The sequence below is a fragment of the Bos grunniens genome, chromosome 3 (genome assembly GCF_055505025.1).
Source record: "Bos grunniens cultivar Pamir isolate PY7600 chromosome 3, Bosgru_T2T1.0, whole genome shotgun sequence".
NCBI lineage: Eukaryota > Metazoa > Chordata > Mammalia > Artiodactyla > Bovidae > Bos > Bos grunniens.
In genome coordinates, this window is record NC_141167.1 from 45,951,456 (window position 1) to 45,969,279 (window position 17,824).

Below are 17,824 nucleotides of genomic sequence, written 5' to 3' on the forward strand. Positions count from 1 at the left end.
GGTTTGCCATTCCTGTCTCCAGTGGACCACATTCTGTCAGACCTCTCCACCATGACCTGCCCATCTTGGGTGGCCCCAGGGGCATGGCTTAGATTCATTGAGTTAGACAAGGGTGTGGTCCTAGTGTGATTAGATTGACTAGTTTTCTGAGAGTATGGTTTCAGTGTGTCTGCCATCTGATGCCCTCTTGCAACATCTACCATCTTACTTGGGTTTCTCTTACCTTGGCCGTGGGATATCTCTTCACGGCTGCTCCAGCAAAGCGCAGCCGCTGCTCCTCAGCAATACGTGAACTGTGAACCTCCAGTTGTTCAAGCTGGTTTTAGAAAAGGCAGAGGAACCAGAGATCAAATTGCCAACATCCGCTGAATCATCAAAAAAGCAAGAGAGTTCCAGAAAAGCATCTATTTCTGCTTTATTGACTATGCCAAAGCGTTTGACTGTGTGGATCACAGTAAACTGTGGAAAATTCTGAAAGAGATGGGCATACCACACCACCTGACCTGCCTCTTGAGAAATTTGCATGCAGGTCAGGAAGCAACAGTTAGAACTGGACATGGAACAACAGACTGGTTCCAAATAGGAAAAGGAGTACATCAAGGTTGTATATTGTCACCCTGCTTATTTAACTTATATGCAGAGTACATCATGAGAAATGCTTGGCTGGATGAAGCACAAGCGGGAATCAAGATTACCAGGAGAAATATCAGTCACCTCAGATATGCAGATGACACCACCCTTATGGCAGAAAGTGAAGAGGAACTAAAAAGCCTCTTGATGAAGGTGAAAGAGGAGAGTGAAAAAGTTGGCTTAAAGCTCAACATTCAGAAAACGAAGATCATGGCATCTGGTCCAATCACTTCATAGGAAATAGATAGGGAAACAGTGGAAACAGTGTCAGACTTTATTTTTGGGGGCTCCAAAATCACTACAGATGGTGACTGCAGCCAAGAAATTAAAAGATGCTTACTCCTTGGAAGGAAAGTTATGAGCAACCTAGATAGCATACTGAAAAGCAGAGACATTACTTTGCCAACAGAGTACCGTCTAGTCAAGGCTATGGTTTTTCCAGTGGTCATGTATGGATGTGAGAGTTGGACTGTGAAGAAGGCTGAGTGCTGAAGAATTGATGCTTTTGAACTGTGGTGTTGGAGAAGATTCTTGAGAGTCCCTTGGACTGCAAGGAGATCCAACCAGTCCATTCTGAAGGAGATCAGCCCTAGGTGTTCTTTGGAGGGAATGATGCTAAAGCTGAAACTCCAGTACTTTGGCCACCTGATGCGAAGAGTTGACTCATTGGAAAAGACTCTGATGCTGGGAGGGATTGGGGGCAGGAGGAGAAGGGAATGACAGAGGATGAGATGGCTGGATGGCATCACTGACTCGATGGACGTGAGTCTGAGTGAACTCCGAGAGTTGGTGAAGGACAGGAGGCCTGGTGTGCTGCGATTCATGGGGTTGCAAAGAGTCGGACACGACTGAGAGACTGAACTGAACTGAATTGAAGGCTGTTTTAGAAGCACTTTTTGTTGTTGTTCAGTCACTCAGTCGTGTCCGACTCTGCAACCCAATGGACTGCAGCAAGCCAGACTTCTCTGTCCTTCACCATCTCCTAGAGCTTGCTCAAATTCATGTCTATTGAGTTCGTGATTCCATCCAACCATCTCGTCTTCTGTTGTCCCCTTCTCCTGCCTTCAATCTTTCCCAGCATCAGTGTCTTTTCTAATGAGTCAGCTCTTCCCATCAGATGCCAAAGTATTGGAGTTTCAGCTTCAGCATCAATCCTTCCAATGAATATTCAGGACTGATTTCCTTTAGGATTGACTGGTTTGATCTTGCAGTCCAAGGGACTCTCAAGAGTCTTCCCCAACAACACAGTTCAAAAGCATAAATTCTTCAGCGCTCAGCTATCTTTATAGTTCAACTCTCACATTCAAACATGACTACTAGAAAAATCATAGCTTTGACCATATCGACCTTTGTTTGCAAAGTAATGTCTCTGGTTTATAGTGTACTGTCTATGTTTGTCATAGCTTTTCTTCCAAGGAGCAAGCATCTTTTAATTTCATGTCTGCAATCATCATCTGCTGTGATTTTGGAGCCCAAGAAAAGAAAGTCTGTTACTTTTTCCATTGTTCCCCCATCTATTTGCCATGAAGTGATGCGACCAGATGCTGTGATCTTCGGTTTTTCAATGTTGAGCTTTAAACCGGCTTTTTCACTCTCCTCTTTCACCTTCATCAAGAGGCTCTTTAGTTCCTTTTCACCTTCTGCCATAAGGGTGATGTCATCTGCATTTCTGAAGTTATTGATATTTCTTCTGGAAAACTTGATTCCAGTTTGTGCTTCATACAGCCTGGCATTTTGCATGAGGTACTCTGCATATAAGTTAAATAAGCAGGGTGATAATATACAACCTTGATGTACTCACTCAATTAATGTTAAAAAAAATATATCTACCTGGACCTGACCCCAGCTTATTGAATGGAAATCTTCAGTACTGAAATGGGGGAATCTGTATTATATAAAGTTTCTCAGATAATTTTTGACCTATATTTTGGAGATACTGCCAAGAGAGTTGAGGACATGGTTGCTCATGACCTCTGATTGCTTTTTCATGCTGTTTGATATCAATCTGGCTGCCCCTATTTCTTCCCAGCAGTTGACATGTAGGCTGCACTTTCCAGATCTCTTCAATGAGTTGTTAGAGCATCTGTCTTGCCTGTGGTCATCACATTTAATCTCTCCTTGCTGGCACTGTTAACACACTCCCGCTGGTGACATGCCAAGCTTGAGAGTAGCTAGAATAGCATCTTTGCTATGTCCTGGCTGTGCTCCAAGGCTTCATTCTTGGTCATTTTGTCTGACCATTTAATGCAAACTGTAGATCATAGATGACACTGGTCATCTGGTAGAGAGTTCAAGTAGCCAGAAGTATAGTCTCAAGAGGGTGGAAATCTCACAGTTATATTAGCTTGGACATGAGCATTACTGTGTAACACATTTAATTTGATTCAAAGAATATTTCCCACTGGGTATAATAACACTTAGCATTCTGACAACTTTTAATGCTATTTTAATTTATATTCTTCTATTACTGTGTTGTATACATAGTTTATAGTGAGTTTCTTTGACCCCAGTTATCTTTTTCTTGGTTCTAAAAATTTTAAATATCACAAATGAAAGCAAGCATTTCTAAAATAACTAATTGATTTAAAAAATCAATATGTTAATTTGAAGATACATATTTTTACAAATATATATATTTGTATAATATTATATTTACATATAACATATACTTTTTATATATGAGTATGCATGAGTGTGTGCTAAGTCACTTCAGTCATGTCCAACTCTTTGCTACTCCATGGTCTATAGCCAGCCAGGCTCCTCTATCCATGGGATTCTCCAGTCAAGAATATTGGAGTGGGTTGCCATGCCCTTCTCCAAGGAATCCTCCCAACCCAGGGATCAAACCCATGTCTCTTGTGTCTCCTGCATTGGGAGGAAGGTTCTTTACCATTAGCCCTACCTGGAAAGCCCCAAAGTAGCTAAGTATCTTTCCCTGAAATATTTCTTTAAGAGATAGAATGGAAGTTTAGCCCAGGCAGTCCAATTCCAGAACCTGGGCTCATCACACTTAAATAATACTTCTTTACTAATACTGCATAATCTCTTGCATATCTACTTGTGAGCATTCCCATAATGCAACATTTGGGCACCATAATTCTTCATGATCTTTGATGCCAATTAGCAACCATTGTAAGTGAAACTCTCCTGGAATTCTTAGCAGTACTTTCTAACATACATTCAGTTTTTCTGGCATACCCTCAAATGTAGTTACATGGAAATCAATTAGACCACTACATTTTCGTATATTCAATAGTCTGATACATAAAAAGAAAATTAATAACCCATCTAAGAGATTGGTTTACATAGATTTCCAACCAGAATAAGCTGTCATCCCTCATTAGTAAAATCATGATGACTAAAAATTGGTTTTTAAAATTAAATCATAATTTTGTGTTCAGTTCAGTTCAGTCACTCATTCGTGTCTGACTCTTTGCAACCCCATGAATTGCAGTATACCAGGCCTCTCTGTCCATCACCAACTCCCAGAATTCACCCAAACTCATGTCCATCAAGTCGGTGATGCCATCCAGCCATCTCGTCCTCTGTCATCCCCTTCTCCTCCTGCCCCCAATCCCTCCCAGCATCAGAGTCTTTTCCAATGAGTCAACTCTTCACATCAGGTGGCCAAAGTATTGGAGTTTCAGCTTTAGCATCATTCCTTCCAAAGAATGTCCAAGACTGATCTCCTTGAGGATGGACTGGTTGGATCTCCTTGTAGTCCAAGAGACTCTCAACAGTCTTCTCCAACACCACAGTTCAAAAGCATCAATTCTTGGGTGCTCAGCCTTCTTCACAGTACAACTCTCACATCCGTATATGACCACAGGAAAAACCATAGCTGTGACTAGATGAACCTTTGTTGGCAAAGTAATGTCTCTGCTTTTCAATATTCTCTCTAGGTTGGTCATAACTTTCCTTCCAAGGAGTAAGCGTCTTTTAATTCCATGGCTCAGTCACCATCTGCAGTGATTTTGGAGCCCCAAAAAATAAAGTCTGACACTGTTTCCACTGTTTCCCCATCTATTTCCCATGAAGTGATGGGACCGGATGCCATGATCTTCGTTTTCTGAATGTTGAGCTTTAAGCTAACTTTTTCACTCTCCTCTTTCACTTTCATCAAGAGGCTTTTGAGTTCCTCTTCACTTTCTGCCATAAATGTGGTGTCATCTGCATGTCTAAGGTTATTGATATTTCCCCCGGCAATCTTGAGTCCAGCTTGTGCTTCCTCCAGCCCAGCATTTCTCATGATGTACTCGACATATAAGTTTGTGTAAATACTTGCATTTGTAGGTTATGTTTGTTGTAGTTTACGTTTGTTGTAGTTTACTATCTTCAACTTGTGACTACTAGTGCTTAATTATAAGTTCACTTGAATTTTTATATCATGAAAATTCATGCATTTGCTGAAACATGTAATTAAAATTCTGCATTGAATTAATTCAAGAGTCAGAATCTAGAACATTTTGTATAATTTACATGGTTTATATTGAAACTGCAGAGTTGGTCCTGTAAGCTCAGACCCTGCCCCTCATATATAACATTAAAGCAAATTATGTCCTAAACTCTTGAGATTTTCATTTTCTTACCTGTCATTGTATGATTATACAACGTATTATCATACAATGATAAGCTTTTTTCTCACTTGAGCTTTGAGTGAAATTGTTTCAAGTTATCACATATTGAGAAATATTTTCTTATACTTTATATTCGTAGCATGGGCATATGAGTGAGTACACACACACACACACACACACACAAAGTAGTCCTTACCTATGAATAGATTGGTTTCAGTAAGTATATTTGGAAAAGTGATTTTTAGAACCAGTGACAGCATCTCATAGGAATAGTGTTACGTTACTGCATGCATGCTAAATCACTTCAGTCATGTCTGGATGTTTGCAACCCTATGGACTGTAGCCCACTAGGCTCCTCTGTCCATGAGATTCTCCAGGCAAGAATACTGGAGTGGGTTGCCATGCCCTCTTCCTGAGGATCTTCCTGACCCAGGGACTGAACCCAGGTCTCTGATGTTTCCTGCAATGGCAGCAGTTTCTTTACTACTAGCCCTATTACGTTACTATTCCAGTACAAAAAATGTTATTTACTCATATTTCATTCCATTTTACATATTGCTTTTATTGGATCATCCTTTCCCAATTTCCTCTCTAGACACTAGAAATATGTCTCTGTACCACTCACCTTAGGAGATCTTCCACTACTGTAACCCATGACAACCATGCTGTTTTCAATATAGGCTCTCAGCCAGCACAGTGGTATTCTATTAGAATAATTATGTAGATGTTAAGAAGCTATGTTTATATTTTCTTTTCTTTTGTTATATTCTTTTCCTATGTAGGCCATTACAGAGTATTAAGTAGAGTTCCTTGGGTTATATAGCAGATTCTTATAAGTTTATGGTTTTTTTTTTTTCAAAATGATACATATCACTGTTTTGTTCTGAATTTTCAAATCTTGAACACTCAATAGTTGCTTAATGTTTTCAAAATAAGTAGAGTGTACAACAGTAGCACAAAACTGTAAGGTTTACTAAAACCAGAAAATACTAATCACAGAGTATATTCTGTTTATTATTCCAACTCAAGTTGCATTTGGTCCATTTATTATTATTTTCTGGTTGTCAGCGTTGAAAGTAACTGAGAAGTGCACTTTATATTAACCATATTTTCAAGGAGTCACAATTAATTTAGAATTAGAAAACCCTTCTCAATTTAATCATTGGCACAGAGAAAATCAGCAAGTAAACTCTGGAAAGCTGGTATTCAGAATGCTGGTGAGAGGTTCTTTCTTTCTAAAGTGTAACCTGATTTTTAATAAATGTGTTTGCTTTGTGAGTAATCACTTTTTTAGTCAATGGGTCTCTGACTTAGTTTAGGTAACTATAACAAAATACCACGGACTGGGTGGCTTAAGCTACAGAACTGTATTTCTCACACTTTTGGAGCCTTGGAAGTCTAATATAGAGGCACCAGCAGAGTTGGTGCCTGGCGAGAGCTCTCTTCCTGGTTTGTGGATGACTGCCTTTTCACTGTATCCTCCTATGCAGGGGAGAGGGAGCTCTAGTCTGTCTTCCTCGTTTTGTAAAAATGCTAATTCCATTATATTGCACCACCCTCATGACTTGAGCTAATCTAGTTACTTCTCAAGGGTTCCACATCAAAATATTTTGATGTTACTTTAGGGGTTAGAGTTTCAACCTGTGAAGGTAGGAGGTAGGAGGAGTAGAAGGCGGTAGGGATACAAACATTCAGCCGATAAGAGTCCCTAATCGGAGAATGTGCATATGAGTTTCATCCACATGGGTTTCTATATTTTCAAAATTGGAATGCCTTAGAAAAGTCAAGCCTTCTCCAGTTTACTACAGTCCCTGCCACTCCCGACTGTCCTGCGCCTTGCTCAGTTCTCTTAAGGATGTGGTCTACTAAGTGTCTCTATATACCTGAATCGTTGACTCTTGATCTAAATCATTTAATTTTTTAAAATGTATCAAGATTTTTATATTAAACTACCCTTTCAATTTCCTCCTATAGGATGGAGAACTTAATACGGGGAAGGAATCCCCCACAATATCAGAGAAGTCCTTGTAAAGAAGTTCGTGCAGCACTTCGGAAGAGGCCTGAAGAGGAGTGTAAGTATGTTTAATAGGATTAACTTTGTTCTAGATAGACTTAGGTGAGTAGCATAACAAAACTACAATGTTAACCTTTAAGTGATCGATCAAATAATAGAGGTATTTAACAAATACTTGTTGAATCTAATTGAAATTACTGTAAAAAATATTATATGGTACCTGGGTTTAGGCACTAAGAACATTGTTTTCTTTGTTTCTTGTGTATTTCAAAATGCTGTACTGATAATTTTGTTCTGTGTTCAAATGAGATTGGAAAAGGCCGCACAGTTTATCACATCTTTCTTAGACATATGTTCCATGAATATTGCTTCCAAAGAAGTTAACAAATTTTTAAATTTGTTTTAAATGAACATTTTCCAGTTTCGTTTGACCACAGTACTCTTTCAACCTTTAAAAAACAAAACAAAACAACAAGAAACCAAGGACTCTTTGAAAACCACAGCATTAGTCTAAAGAATAAATGTCTAGTGGCAAATATAAATCCATTGTTCAAAATGAAATATTTGAATTAATTGAATTTAGGAACAGATTTTGAACAAGGAGTCATGTATTCCCTCATAAAACCATTTTAATCCATCTTTAAGTTATCGAAATGTTACAATATATAATTGCAAATATCTTGTCTAAATGTTTCTAGTCTATAACATTGTTGGAGATGTTTCTATAATAATATTTGTATTTTAAGTTTATATGCTGACCCATAATTCTAGCTTTTCTCATGGCATTTGCATCTGGTTATTTTCAGGAAACTAAATCGCAATTCATTATGACAAAAATTTATCTGAATGATGTATTTTTACAGGAATTTACATTGTGTTAAGGATAGAGCTAATGCAGTGGATTCGTTGGCATAAACAATTTAGTAGACTTTTAAGGTTGTATTGGTATTTTAAATTAGTTTGAAGTACACTATTCTGGGTGAAGATCAAATATATTAAATCTGGGCACACTCATGGCAAGCAGTGTGTTTTTGTTTTCTTTCATTTTATTAGAAAGTCAATAGATCTGATTGGGTTGGCATCTATGTCATTCGATATAGTGTTTCATTTTGGTATACTTATAACTTCCAACATTATAAACAATATCCAAGTAAAACTAAAATTTGAAAGTGAAGATATAGTTAATGGGCATGTTAAAACAAAAACTGTTTGTAAAATGCAGACTCGTGCAGAAAACTATTGCTTCTTTATTGGGTTCACCAGGATTTCTCCTCTATGATGGTTTAACACAATCAACTTAGTCTCTGTTATAGTTCTGCAGGTTTTATTTAGAAACGTAGAAGGGGTTTTGCAAATAAAGCTATAGTTGATTCTCTTGGAGTCACATAGTATATTTAGTATATATAAAGTCATTTTTCAGGCCTGTTATACTGAGTTGGTCTAACCCAGAGGTTGAGCAGCTACAGTCCAAATATATCCTGACGCCTCTTTCTGTAATAAAATTTTATTGAAACACAGCCATCTCTGTTCATTTAGGAATTATGTATGGCTGCTTTCCACAACAAATGAAAAGTTGAGCAGTTGTGACAGAAACTATATGGTCCACAAAGCCAAAAGTATTTACCTGATTCTTTCCACAAAAAGGTTTTAAAACCCTTGTCTAGGTCAGTGGGTCTCAAAGTGTGGTCTCCAGACCAGCAACAGCACCTGGGAATGTGTCGTTGAAACACAAATTTTAAAGTCTACCACCCACATCTACTGAATCCAAACAGCTGAGAGTCAAGTCCTATAATCTGTGTGTTTTGAAGAAGCCCTAGAGGAGATTCTGATGCAAGCTCAAACCTAAAAAACACTAGCCTAAGTCAAGTGATTGGCTGTAAGATGACATTAAATTACCATGGTTACAAAAGACTAATAATAATAATAGACATATTTCAGAGATAAGTCTTTGTTGTTTAATGTAAGGTACATTTAAAAAAAACTATTTATTCTGTTATAACAAGCAAATCCTCAACAACTGGATCATGGCAGTCAGGACAATTTTTGAAATATCACTACAGGAGCTCAACTGGATTGACTATGTTGTTGACCATGGAAGGACATAATGAGAAATGAGAAACATACAAAGTAATATTCTCTCGCATTATTCCCTGTTAGTTTAATACATAGTTCTTCTTGTCTTCTATTGACTGATGTTAATTCCCTAAGAAAGAATCCTCTTTTTTAGAATGAGAGCAATACAGTAGTTAATCAAGACATTAACTCTAAAGTTACACACAGGGATTTATTCTTTAATGTGACACAATATGATCAGATGCAGGACCCTGGGTATTATTTTCTTAATCTAAATGAGTCAGTCTGCTTATTTGAAAAATGAGGATAATTAAAGAGTCTTCCTTGAAAGTTTGTTTGGCGAATTAAGGACAATTTATATTAAGTACCTGGTATAGAACTTGGGATGTGGTGAGTTTTCTTCTTTCTTGCTTTTTTCCTCTTCATCTATTATTGCAGTGCTTATTTTCAGTTAACCATTTGAGGATAACAAAGCATGTTTTGATCATAGAAATGAAAATATAGGGAAGTTATAACTACTATTTTTAGAAATAATAATAAACCATAAGGAACAGGTTGTAAACAAATGACACAAAGCTGGAATTCTTGCAGCAGTGTTAGATAGTAATTTCTGTTAGATAGTCATTTGTCTCATGGTCTTTCCTCATAATTCTACAAATTCAACATGGGATCTAGATCAAGACTTAGAGGTCAGCTCCTGTGGAAAGCTGCCACCTTAGAAAATCATCATCAGAGATCAGATCAGTCGCTCAGTCGTGTCCGACTCTTTGCGAACCCATGAATCGCAGCACGCCAGGCCTCCCTGTCCATCATCAACTCTTGGAGTTCACTCAGACTCATGTCCATCGAGTCAGTGATGCCATCCAGCCATCTCATCCTCTGTCGTCCCCTTCTCCTCTTGCCCCCAATCCCTCCCAGCATCAGAGTCTTTTCCAATGAGTCAACTCTTCGCATGAGGTGGCCAAAGTACTGGAGTTTCAGCTTTAGCATCATTCCTTCCAAAGAAATCCCAGGGCTGATCCCCCTCAGAATGGACTGGTTGGATCTCCTTGCAGTCCAAGGGACTCTCAAGAGTCTTCTTCACAGTTCATAAGCATCAATTCTTCGGTGCTCAGCCTTCTTCACAGTCCAACTCTCACATCCGTATATGACCACAGGAAAAACCATAGCCTTGACTAGAGGAATCTTTGTTGGCAAAGTAATGTCTCTGCTTTTGAATATGCTATCTAGGTTGGTCACAACTTTCCTTCCAAGGAGTAAGCATCGTTTAATTTCATGGCTGCAGTCACCTTCTGTAGTGATTTTGGAGCCCAGAAAAATAAAGTCTGACACTGTCTCCACTGTTTCCCCATCTGTTTCCCATGAAGTGATGGGACCAGATGCCATGACCTTTGTTTTCTGAATGTTGAGCTTTAAGCCAACTTTTTCACTATCCTCTTTCACTTTCATCAAGAGGCTTTTGAGTTCCTCTTCACCTTCTGCCATAAGGGTGGTGTCATCTGCATATCTGAGGTTTTTGATATTTCTCCTGGCAATCTTGATTCCAGCTTGTGTTTCTTCCAGCCCAGCGTTTCTTATGATGTACTCTGCATATGTTAAATAAGCAGGATGACAATATACAGCCTTGACGAACTTCTTTTTCTATTTGGAACCAGTCTGTTGTTCCATGTCCACTTCTAACTGTTGCTTCCTGACCTGCATACAAATTTCTCAAGAGGCAGATCAGGTGGTCTGGTATTCCCATCTCTTTCAGAATTTTCCACAGTTTATTGTGATCCACACAGTCAAAGGCTTTGGCATAGTCAATAAAGCGGAAATAGATGCTTTTCTGAAACTCTCTTGCTTTTTCCATGATCCAGCGGATGTTGGCAATTTGATCTCTGGTTCTTCTGCCTTTTCTAAAACCAGCTTGAACATCAGGAAGTTCGCGGTTCACATATTGCTGAAGCCTGGCCTGGAGAACTTTGAGTATTACTTTACTAGTGTGTGAGATGAGTGCAATTGTGTGGTAGTTTGAGCATTCTTTGGCATTGCCTTTCTTTGGGATTGGAATGAAAACTGCCCTTTTCCAGTCCTGTGGCCACTGCTGAGTTTTCCAAATTTGCTGGCATATTGAGTGCAGCACTTTCACAGCATTATCTTTCAGGATTTGGAATAGCTCAGCAGGAATCATCATAGAAAGTCAAATAAGAGTGGCTTCCCTTTGCTGAGAATTGAAAGAATAGTGGAACTTGACTCTGACAATGTGTGTGTGTGTGATCTCAGTCGATAGGATCCTCCAAATGCAAGGAAGCCCTCTTTCATTTGAAGTTTTGCAAACAAATTCTATTATTTGCTGAATAACAGAATTTATACTACTTTCTTTTATAATCATTTACAATATTTTCAATGTTAATATTGATATTAGGTCACCAGACATATTACTTTTAACCAGTTATTTCATGTAAATTATATCTAGCTATGCTGCATTTAGCATAGCCAAGCAAATTTTCAAGAATCAAGTACAAATTTTCAAGAATCGAGTAAAAATTGATCCTTCAAAAAGGCAGACTTTTAAATATGCTCAAGTTACTTCCCATAAAAAAAAAAACAAAAATAAAAACTTTGTCCTCAAAACCGAAGTACCATTCAGCTACAGCCCTACGTTCTCCTTCTGTCCCCAGGCAAACCTCTCTAAAGAGTCATCTATGCTCACTCCACTTACCCTCCTCTCACTCCTCCAAATCAATGTAGTCTGGCTCCTATTCAATCACTCTGCTGAGACAGCTTTTATTCAGACCAGCCATAATCTCTTCATGATGCTGTATTAATTTTATATTGCTTTGTAATAAATTACCACAAATTTACTGTCCTAAAAAACAGTTTATCTCAATTTCTTTGGATCAAGAATCCAGGTGGGGCTTAGCTAGGTTCTCTGCCTCAGAGCTTCACCAGGCTGCCTTTTCATCATGAGCTCAGTAGGGGAAGAGGCCACTTCTAAGCTTACTTAGGCTGTTGGCAGAATTTTCTTTCTTATGGCTCTATGACCAAGAGTCTAAATTTTTTTATGACCAAGAGTCTAGCTGAGGGCCACATTTAGGATCTAGAGATCTCCTGCAGTTCCTTGGTGTATGTACATTCTCAATACAGATGCTTACTTCATTATTTATACAAAATGTCAAAATATTCTTGTATTAACCAGTTTAGTAAAAATCATGATAATTAGTCAAGTTCTTGCTTTCATATTAGAAGTTATTGAACATGATTTAATGTCCATTTAATGTTCATTTTCCCTGATGACTCAAGGACAGTTTTGTAAATGTCAGTTCCTATCTAGAATTCTATCTGGGCGTCCCTCCATATCAGGTTGTCACCTTTCACTTTGCTGTGATTGCTCTTGCTTTTTATCTGTCTACCCCTTCTTTTGGGATTGTGTTTCCTATTTTAATGTTCTTGTTCAGAAACCATCCTTTTTAAGAATTTCACACTAAATATGTGTCAGTGAATCAAGGCTTGAAAACCAGTCAAGCCCTTGGATGATTTACAGTGAACAGGATAGAGAAATAGGGAATACTAAATGCAATTAAGAAGTGGGGTACATTAATTTAAAAGATCCTAAGCCTACCCTTCTTCTCACTGACTTCATCTCAAGTTTGTGATGGGTCTCTGGATACTTGGATTCTTTACCAGGTTCCTGTTTCAAATTATGTCCCAGTGATTCCAGTATGGTGTAGATGACCTGGTGTTACTGTCAACTCATTCACTTGGTCAGGGCGCTTAGGCAGTGGCGGTGGGGGAGGGTTCATATTTGCTAAGGAAATTTGAAGTAACCCTTACGGTGGTAGCACCATGCTGTGTAGTTATAGAACTCGTACATGTGCGTAACAATGTCAGTGCACAGAGGAAGAGTTACTATCTTTTCCCAGGCTTCTGTTTATGCTAGGAGACTTCCTAGATGCCTCTAGAAAATACTCCCTATCCTTTCATTAGCCTAAATTGGTATAAATCCCTATCCCTGTATCATCATTATATACCATAAGAATGCTATATACTCATTGGCTTAAGCCTATTATACTGGGCCAATCACATTTAAGAGTTGGTTTAGTATTAAAAGTAATCCTAGATAATGTGGAGAAGGCAATGGCACCCTACTCCAGTACCCTTGCTTGGAAAATTCCATGGACGGAGGAGCCTGGTGGGCTGCAATCCATGGGGTCTCTAAGAGTCAGACACGACTGAACGACTTCACTTTCACTTTTCACTTTCATGCATTGGAGAAGGAAATGGCAGCCCACTCCAGTGTTCTTGCCTGGAGAATCCCAGGGACGGGGGAGCCTGGTGGGCTGCCGTCTGTGGGGTCGCGAAGAGTCGGACACGACTGAAGTAACTTAGCATAGCATAGATAATGTAAGGTAATGAAAGTGAGGTAATGTATTTGCCATTTGGCCTAGTAAAATGGAAAAGGTAAAATTACTCAACATTATATCCCATACTATTGCTTGTAGTATATATTTGTCTCTGTATACTTAGCTATCCCAAATTGTTTTAGAGCTAAGAATGGGAAAATAGAAACAGAAGAGGTGGTACTTGGCAGATCAGGAATCTGAAAGTGAAAGTGTTAGTTGCTTAGTCATGTCTGACTCTTTGGACCCCCTGAACTGTAGCCTGCCAGGCTCCTCTGTCCATAAAATTCTCTAGGCAAGAATACTGGGGTGGATAGCCATTCCCTTCTCCAGGGGATCTCCCCAACCCAGGGACTGAGCTCAGTTTTCCGGCATTGCAGGTACATTCTTTACTATCTGAGCCATTACGGAAGCCCCCAGTGATATTAAAGTGACTTCCAGGCCTCTATTTATCATGCAGAGCCCTTTTTTCCTATCTAAGCCCTATAATTTGTGGGCAGTTGTGTTTCCATTATCTTCAGTTGCTCTTTAGCTTTTCTTAAAATACAGTTTCCTTCTTGTTTGGAATGAAACTCATTTCCTCTACATCTCCCTTCCATTCCAGCCCTTCTTTTTGTCAAGCTTAATTATTGGCTATATTGTGTTTTTGGGGGCTCCAAAATCACTGCAGATGGTGACTGCAGCCATGAAATTAAAAGATGCTTACTCCTTGGAAGGAAAGTTATGACCAACCTAGATAGCATATTCAAAAGCAGAGACATTACTTTGCCAACAAAGGTCCGTCTAATCAAGGCTATGGTTTTTCCTGTGGTTATGTATGGATGTGAGAGTTGGACTGTGAAGAAGGCTGAGCACCAAAGAATTGATGCTTTTGAACTGTGGTGTTGGAGAAGACTCTTGAGAGTTCCTTGGACTGCAAGGAGATCCAACCAATCCATTCTGAAGGGGATCAGCCCCGGGATTTCTTTGGAAGGAATGATGCTTAAGCTGAAACTCCAGTACTTTGGCCACCTGATGCGAAGAGTTGACTCATTGGAAAAGACTCTGATGCTGGGAGGGATTGGGGGCAGGAGGAGAAGGGGACGACAGAGGATGAGATGGCTGGATGGCATCACTGACTCGATGGATGTGAGTCTGGATGAACGCCGGGAGTTGGTGATGGACAGGGAGGCCTGGCGTGCTGCAATTCATGGGGTTGCAAAGAGTCGGACACGACTGAGCGACTGAACTGAACTGAACTGTATAGATGAGGCTGGGGCTCCTCAGTGGCTCAGTGGTAAAAAATCCACATGCAGTGCAGAAGCTGCAGAAGATGCAGGTTCAATTCCTGGGTCTGGAATGTCCCCTGGAGAAGGGCATGGCAACCCACTCCAGGATTCTTGCCTGGAGAATCCCATGGACAGAGGAGCCTGGCGGGCTGTAGTCCATAGGGTTGCAAAGAGTCAGACACGACTGAACCGACTTAGCCCTCATGTGCATAGATGAGGCTGTAGCATCTCAGACTTGTTAAATAATTCATGCAGTGTCACACAACCAGTCAGTGCCAAAGTTGGGATGCAAATGTTAAGTTTGACTCCAGAAGCTATCTTATTCCTACTGTTCCATGTTATATGCCTACACACAGTATTCTATGCTCTCATTTTAGCTCTCCAGGATTCAGATCAGATCAGATCAGTCGCTCAGTCATGTCTGACTCTTTGTGACCCCATGAATCGCAGCACGCCAGGCCTCCCTGTCCATCACCAACTCCCGGAGTTCACTCAGACTCATGTCCATTGAGTCAGTGATGCCATCCAGCCATCTCATCCTCTGTCATCCCCTACTCCTCTTGCCCCCAATCCCTCCCAGCATCAGAGTCTTTTCCAGTGAGTCAACTCTTCGCATGAGGTGGCCAAAGTACTGGAGTTTTAGCTTTAGCATCATTCCTGCTAATTCTTAAAAAACATTTTAAGCATAAATTATCATATAAAGAAAGGTTTATAACATGTGCATGTAGCTTAAAGAATTAGAAACTAGCACTCATGTATCTAAAACATCAGAGTTGCTGAATTACAGATTCCTACTCAACTCTGTTTATCTCTTTAGTTTGGCATATCCATTCTAGAAAACTAGTCTTTCCTACTTCTCATTTCTGAGGTCTTTCTTTACAGTGACCATTTCTTAAGTCCTACAAAAAAGTCAAAGGAATAATGTACATGATTTTCGTACCAGGGGACTCAAAAGAAACAAATGGTCAGTGATTTCTTATTAGCTGAAAATATTATTTGTTTGATTTTTGTATTAATATCTTAGATTGTGACTATACAGTATCATAACAAAGAAACAAAGTTGCATTTTTAACTTGAATTTTATCAGCAAGTTTGAAATTAATACATGTTACTCACTAATAGTTTGGGCATGATATTATAAAGATAAGATTAAAGAGAGATTAGATTAAATTAGATTCATAGCCTGAACAATCTTAGACTAATTAAAAAATTGAAATCAAGCTCATGCAAGCTTACTACAAAATTGGTATATTTTAGATAACTTTTCCATTCAAGGTGGTAACAGAAATTCAGGCAGAAATATGTCTTGAATTCTTCTCTGGAATATCCATAGGTTTAAACCAGCTTTCTCAGTTATCAGCAGTTATATTTATCCCAAGACTATATGTTAAGATATAATTTTAGAAAAAATCCACTAGCACTAATTTTACTGGCACCTCTGGCTTAGCAAGCCATTCATTTGAATTAGGGCTTGAATCATCACTGGATTTTTAAAATGCAAATTCCTTCAAGGGTAACACTAGTTAAATCTTAGGACTCTCTAACATAAAAGTGATTTTAGATCACTAATCTCAGCAAAGGGCTTCCTTGGCGGCTCAGAGGTTAAAGCGTCTGCCTGCAATGCAGGAGACCTCGGTTTGATCCCTGGGTAGGGAAGATCCCCTGGAGAAGGAAATGACAACCCACTCCAGTATTCTTGCCTGGAGAATCCCATGGACGGAGGAGCCTAGTGGGCTACAGTCCATGGGGTTGCAAAGAGTTGGACACGACTGAGCGACTTAACTAACTAATCTCAGCAAAGAATCAAATCTTGAGAGAACTTTGGATGCTCAGAAAGAAAAAGGAAAGGTCAAAAAATGGTCATATAGGTGAGGAGTTTGAAAACAAATTCACTTGCTACGTATTTTTGCTAAGGGTTTGTTCTGTTATCTGGTGAAAGACATTTTCACATAAAATTTCAGTCCTTTCTACATTCTTGCATTTATTTCAGTAGTAACTACTGTACTAATTTATTCTTCCTTTGTGAAAGGTTCTTCTTCTCTCCTTGGCAGATGACAGGAAAGAACGCCCTCCTATTGGTCCCTGAAACACTGTGCACAGATTAATAATGCAGTAATTACAGCACAGTATTTTACCATTTGCTTGCATGTTTATTTCCTCCTATTTGGGTTCTAAGTTGCTTAAGAGCAGACAGATACATCTTAATCATTTATCTACCACTAGCATTAAGCATATTATTTGATATACAATTACACTCTAATAAAAGTTTACCCCCCCAAATTAACAAACTGTAAATGATGAAACTCAATTCATGCCATGATATTTATTGGAGTCTGTGCCCGTGTGTGCTAAGTAGCTTCAATTGTGTCCAAGTTTTTTGTAACCTTATGAACTGTAGCCCGTCCGGTTCCTCTGTCCATGGGGATGTGCCAGGCAAGAATACTGGAATGGATTGTCATGTCCTCCTCCAGGGGATCTTCCTGACCCAGGGATCAACCCGCATCTCTTATGTCTCCTGCGTAAGCAAGCAGGTTCTTTACCACTAGCACCACCTGGGAAGCCCCTATTGGAGTTCAAAGGAATCCAATAAATAACTTCAATTTTCCAGAATAATTTTGGAACCAATTAAGGTATTGACAAGATGTCAGGAAGTTAGAGATCAAGCATCAATTTCATTACTTTTAAAGGCTGGATAGGAGGACATAGCTGAGATGTTTGACAACAATCGACTTCTCACTACAAATGCATACTTAACCCAAATGCATACTTAACTCAGCCGCAGCAGTTCAAGAATACCATGGGCCTGCTCATGTGGGGAATTCCTCCTACAAAATGTATAGCATTGAGAAACAGATCAGTGTACTTTGTCTTCCCTAAAGC

General features: G+C 39.2%; 1 protein-coding gene across 1 annotated transcript in view; it reads left to right on the top strand.

The window, feature by feature from the left end:
* LRRC7 (leucine rich repeat containing 7) overlaps positions 1–17,824 on the top strand; it is a 602,937-nt gene that overhangs the window by 114,660 nt on the left and 470,453 nt on the right. Inside the window, exon 2 of the mRNA XM_086390542.1 lies at positions 7,182–7,279. Within this exon, the coding sequence (XP_086246668.1) occupies positions 7,182–7,279 (98 nt within the window). The remainder of the gene's footprint in view (positions 1–7,181; positions 7,280–17,824) is intronic.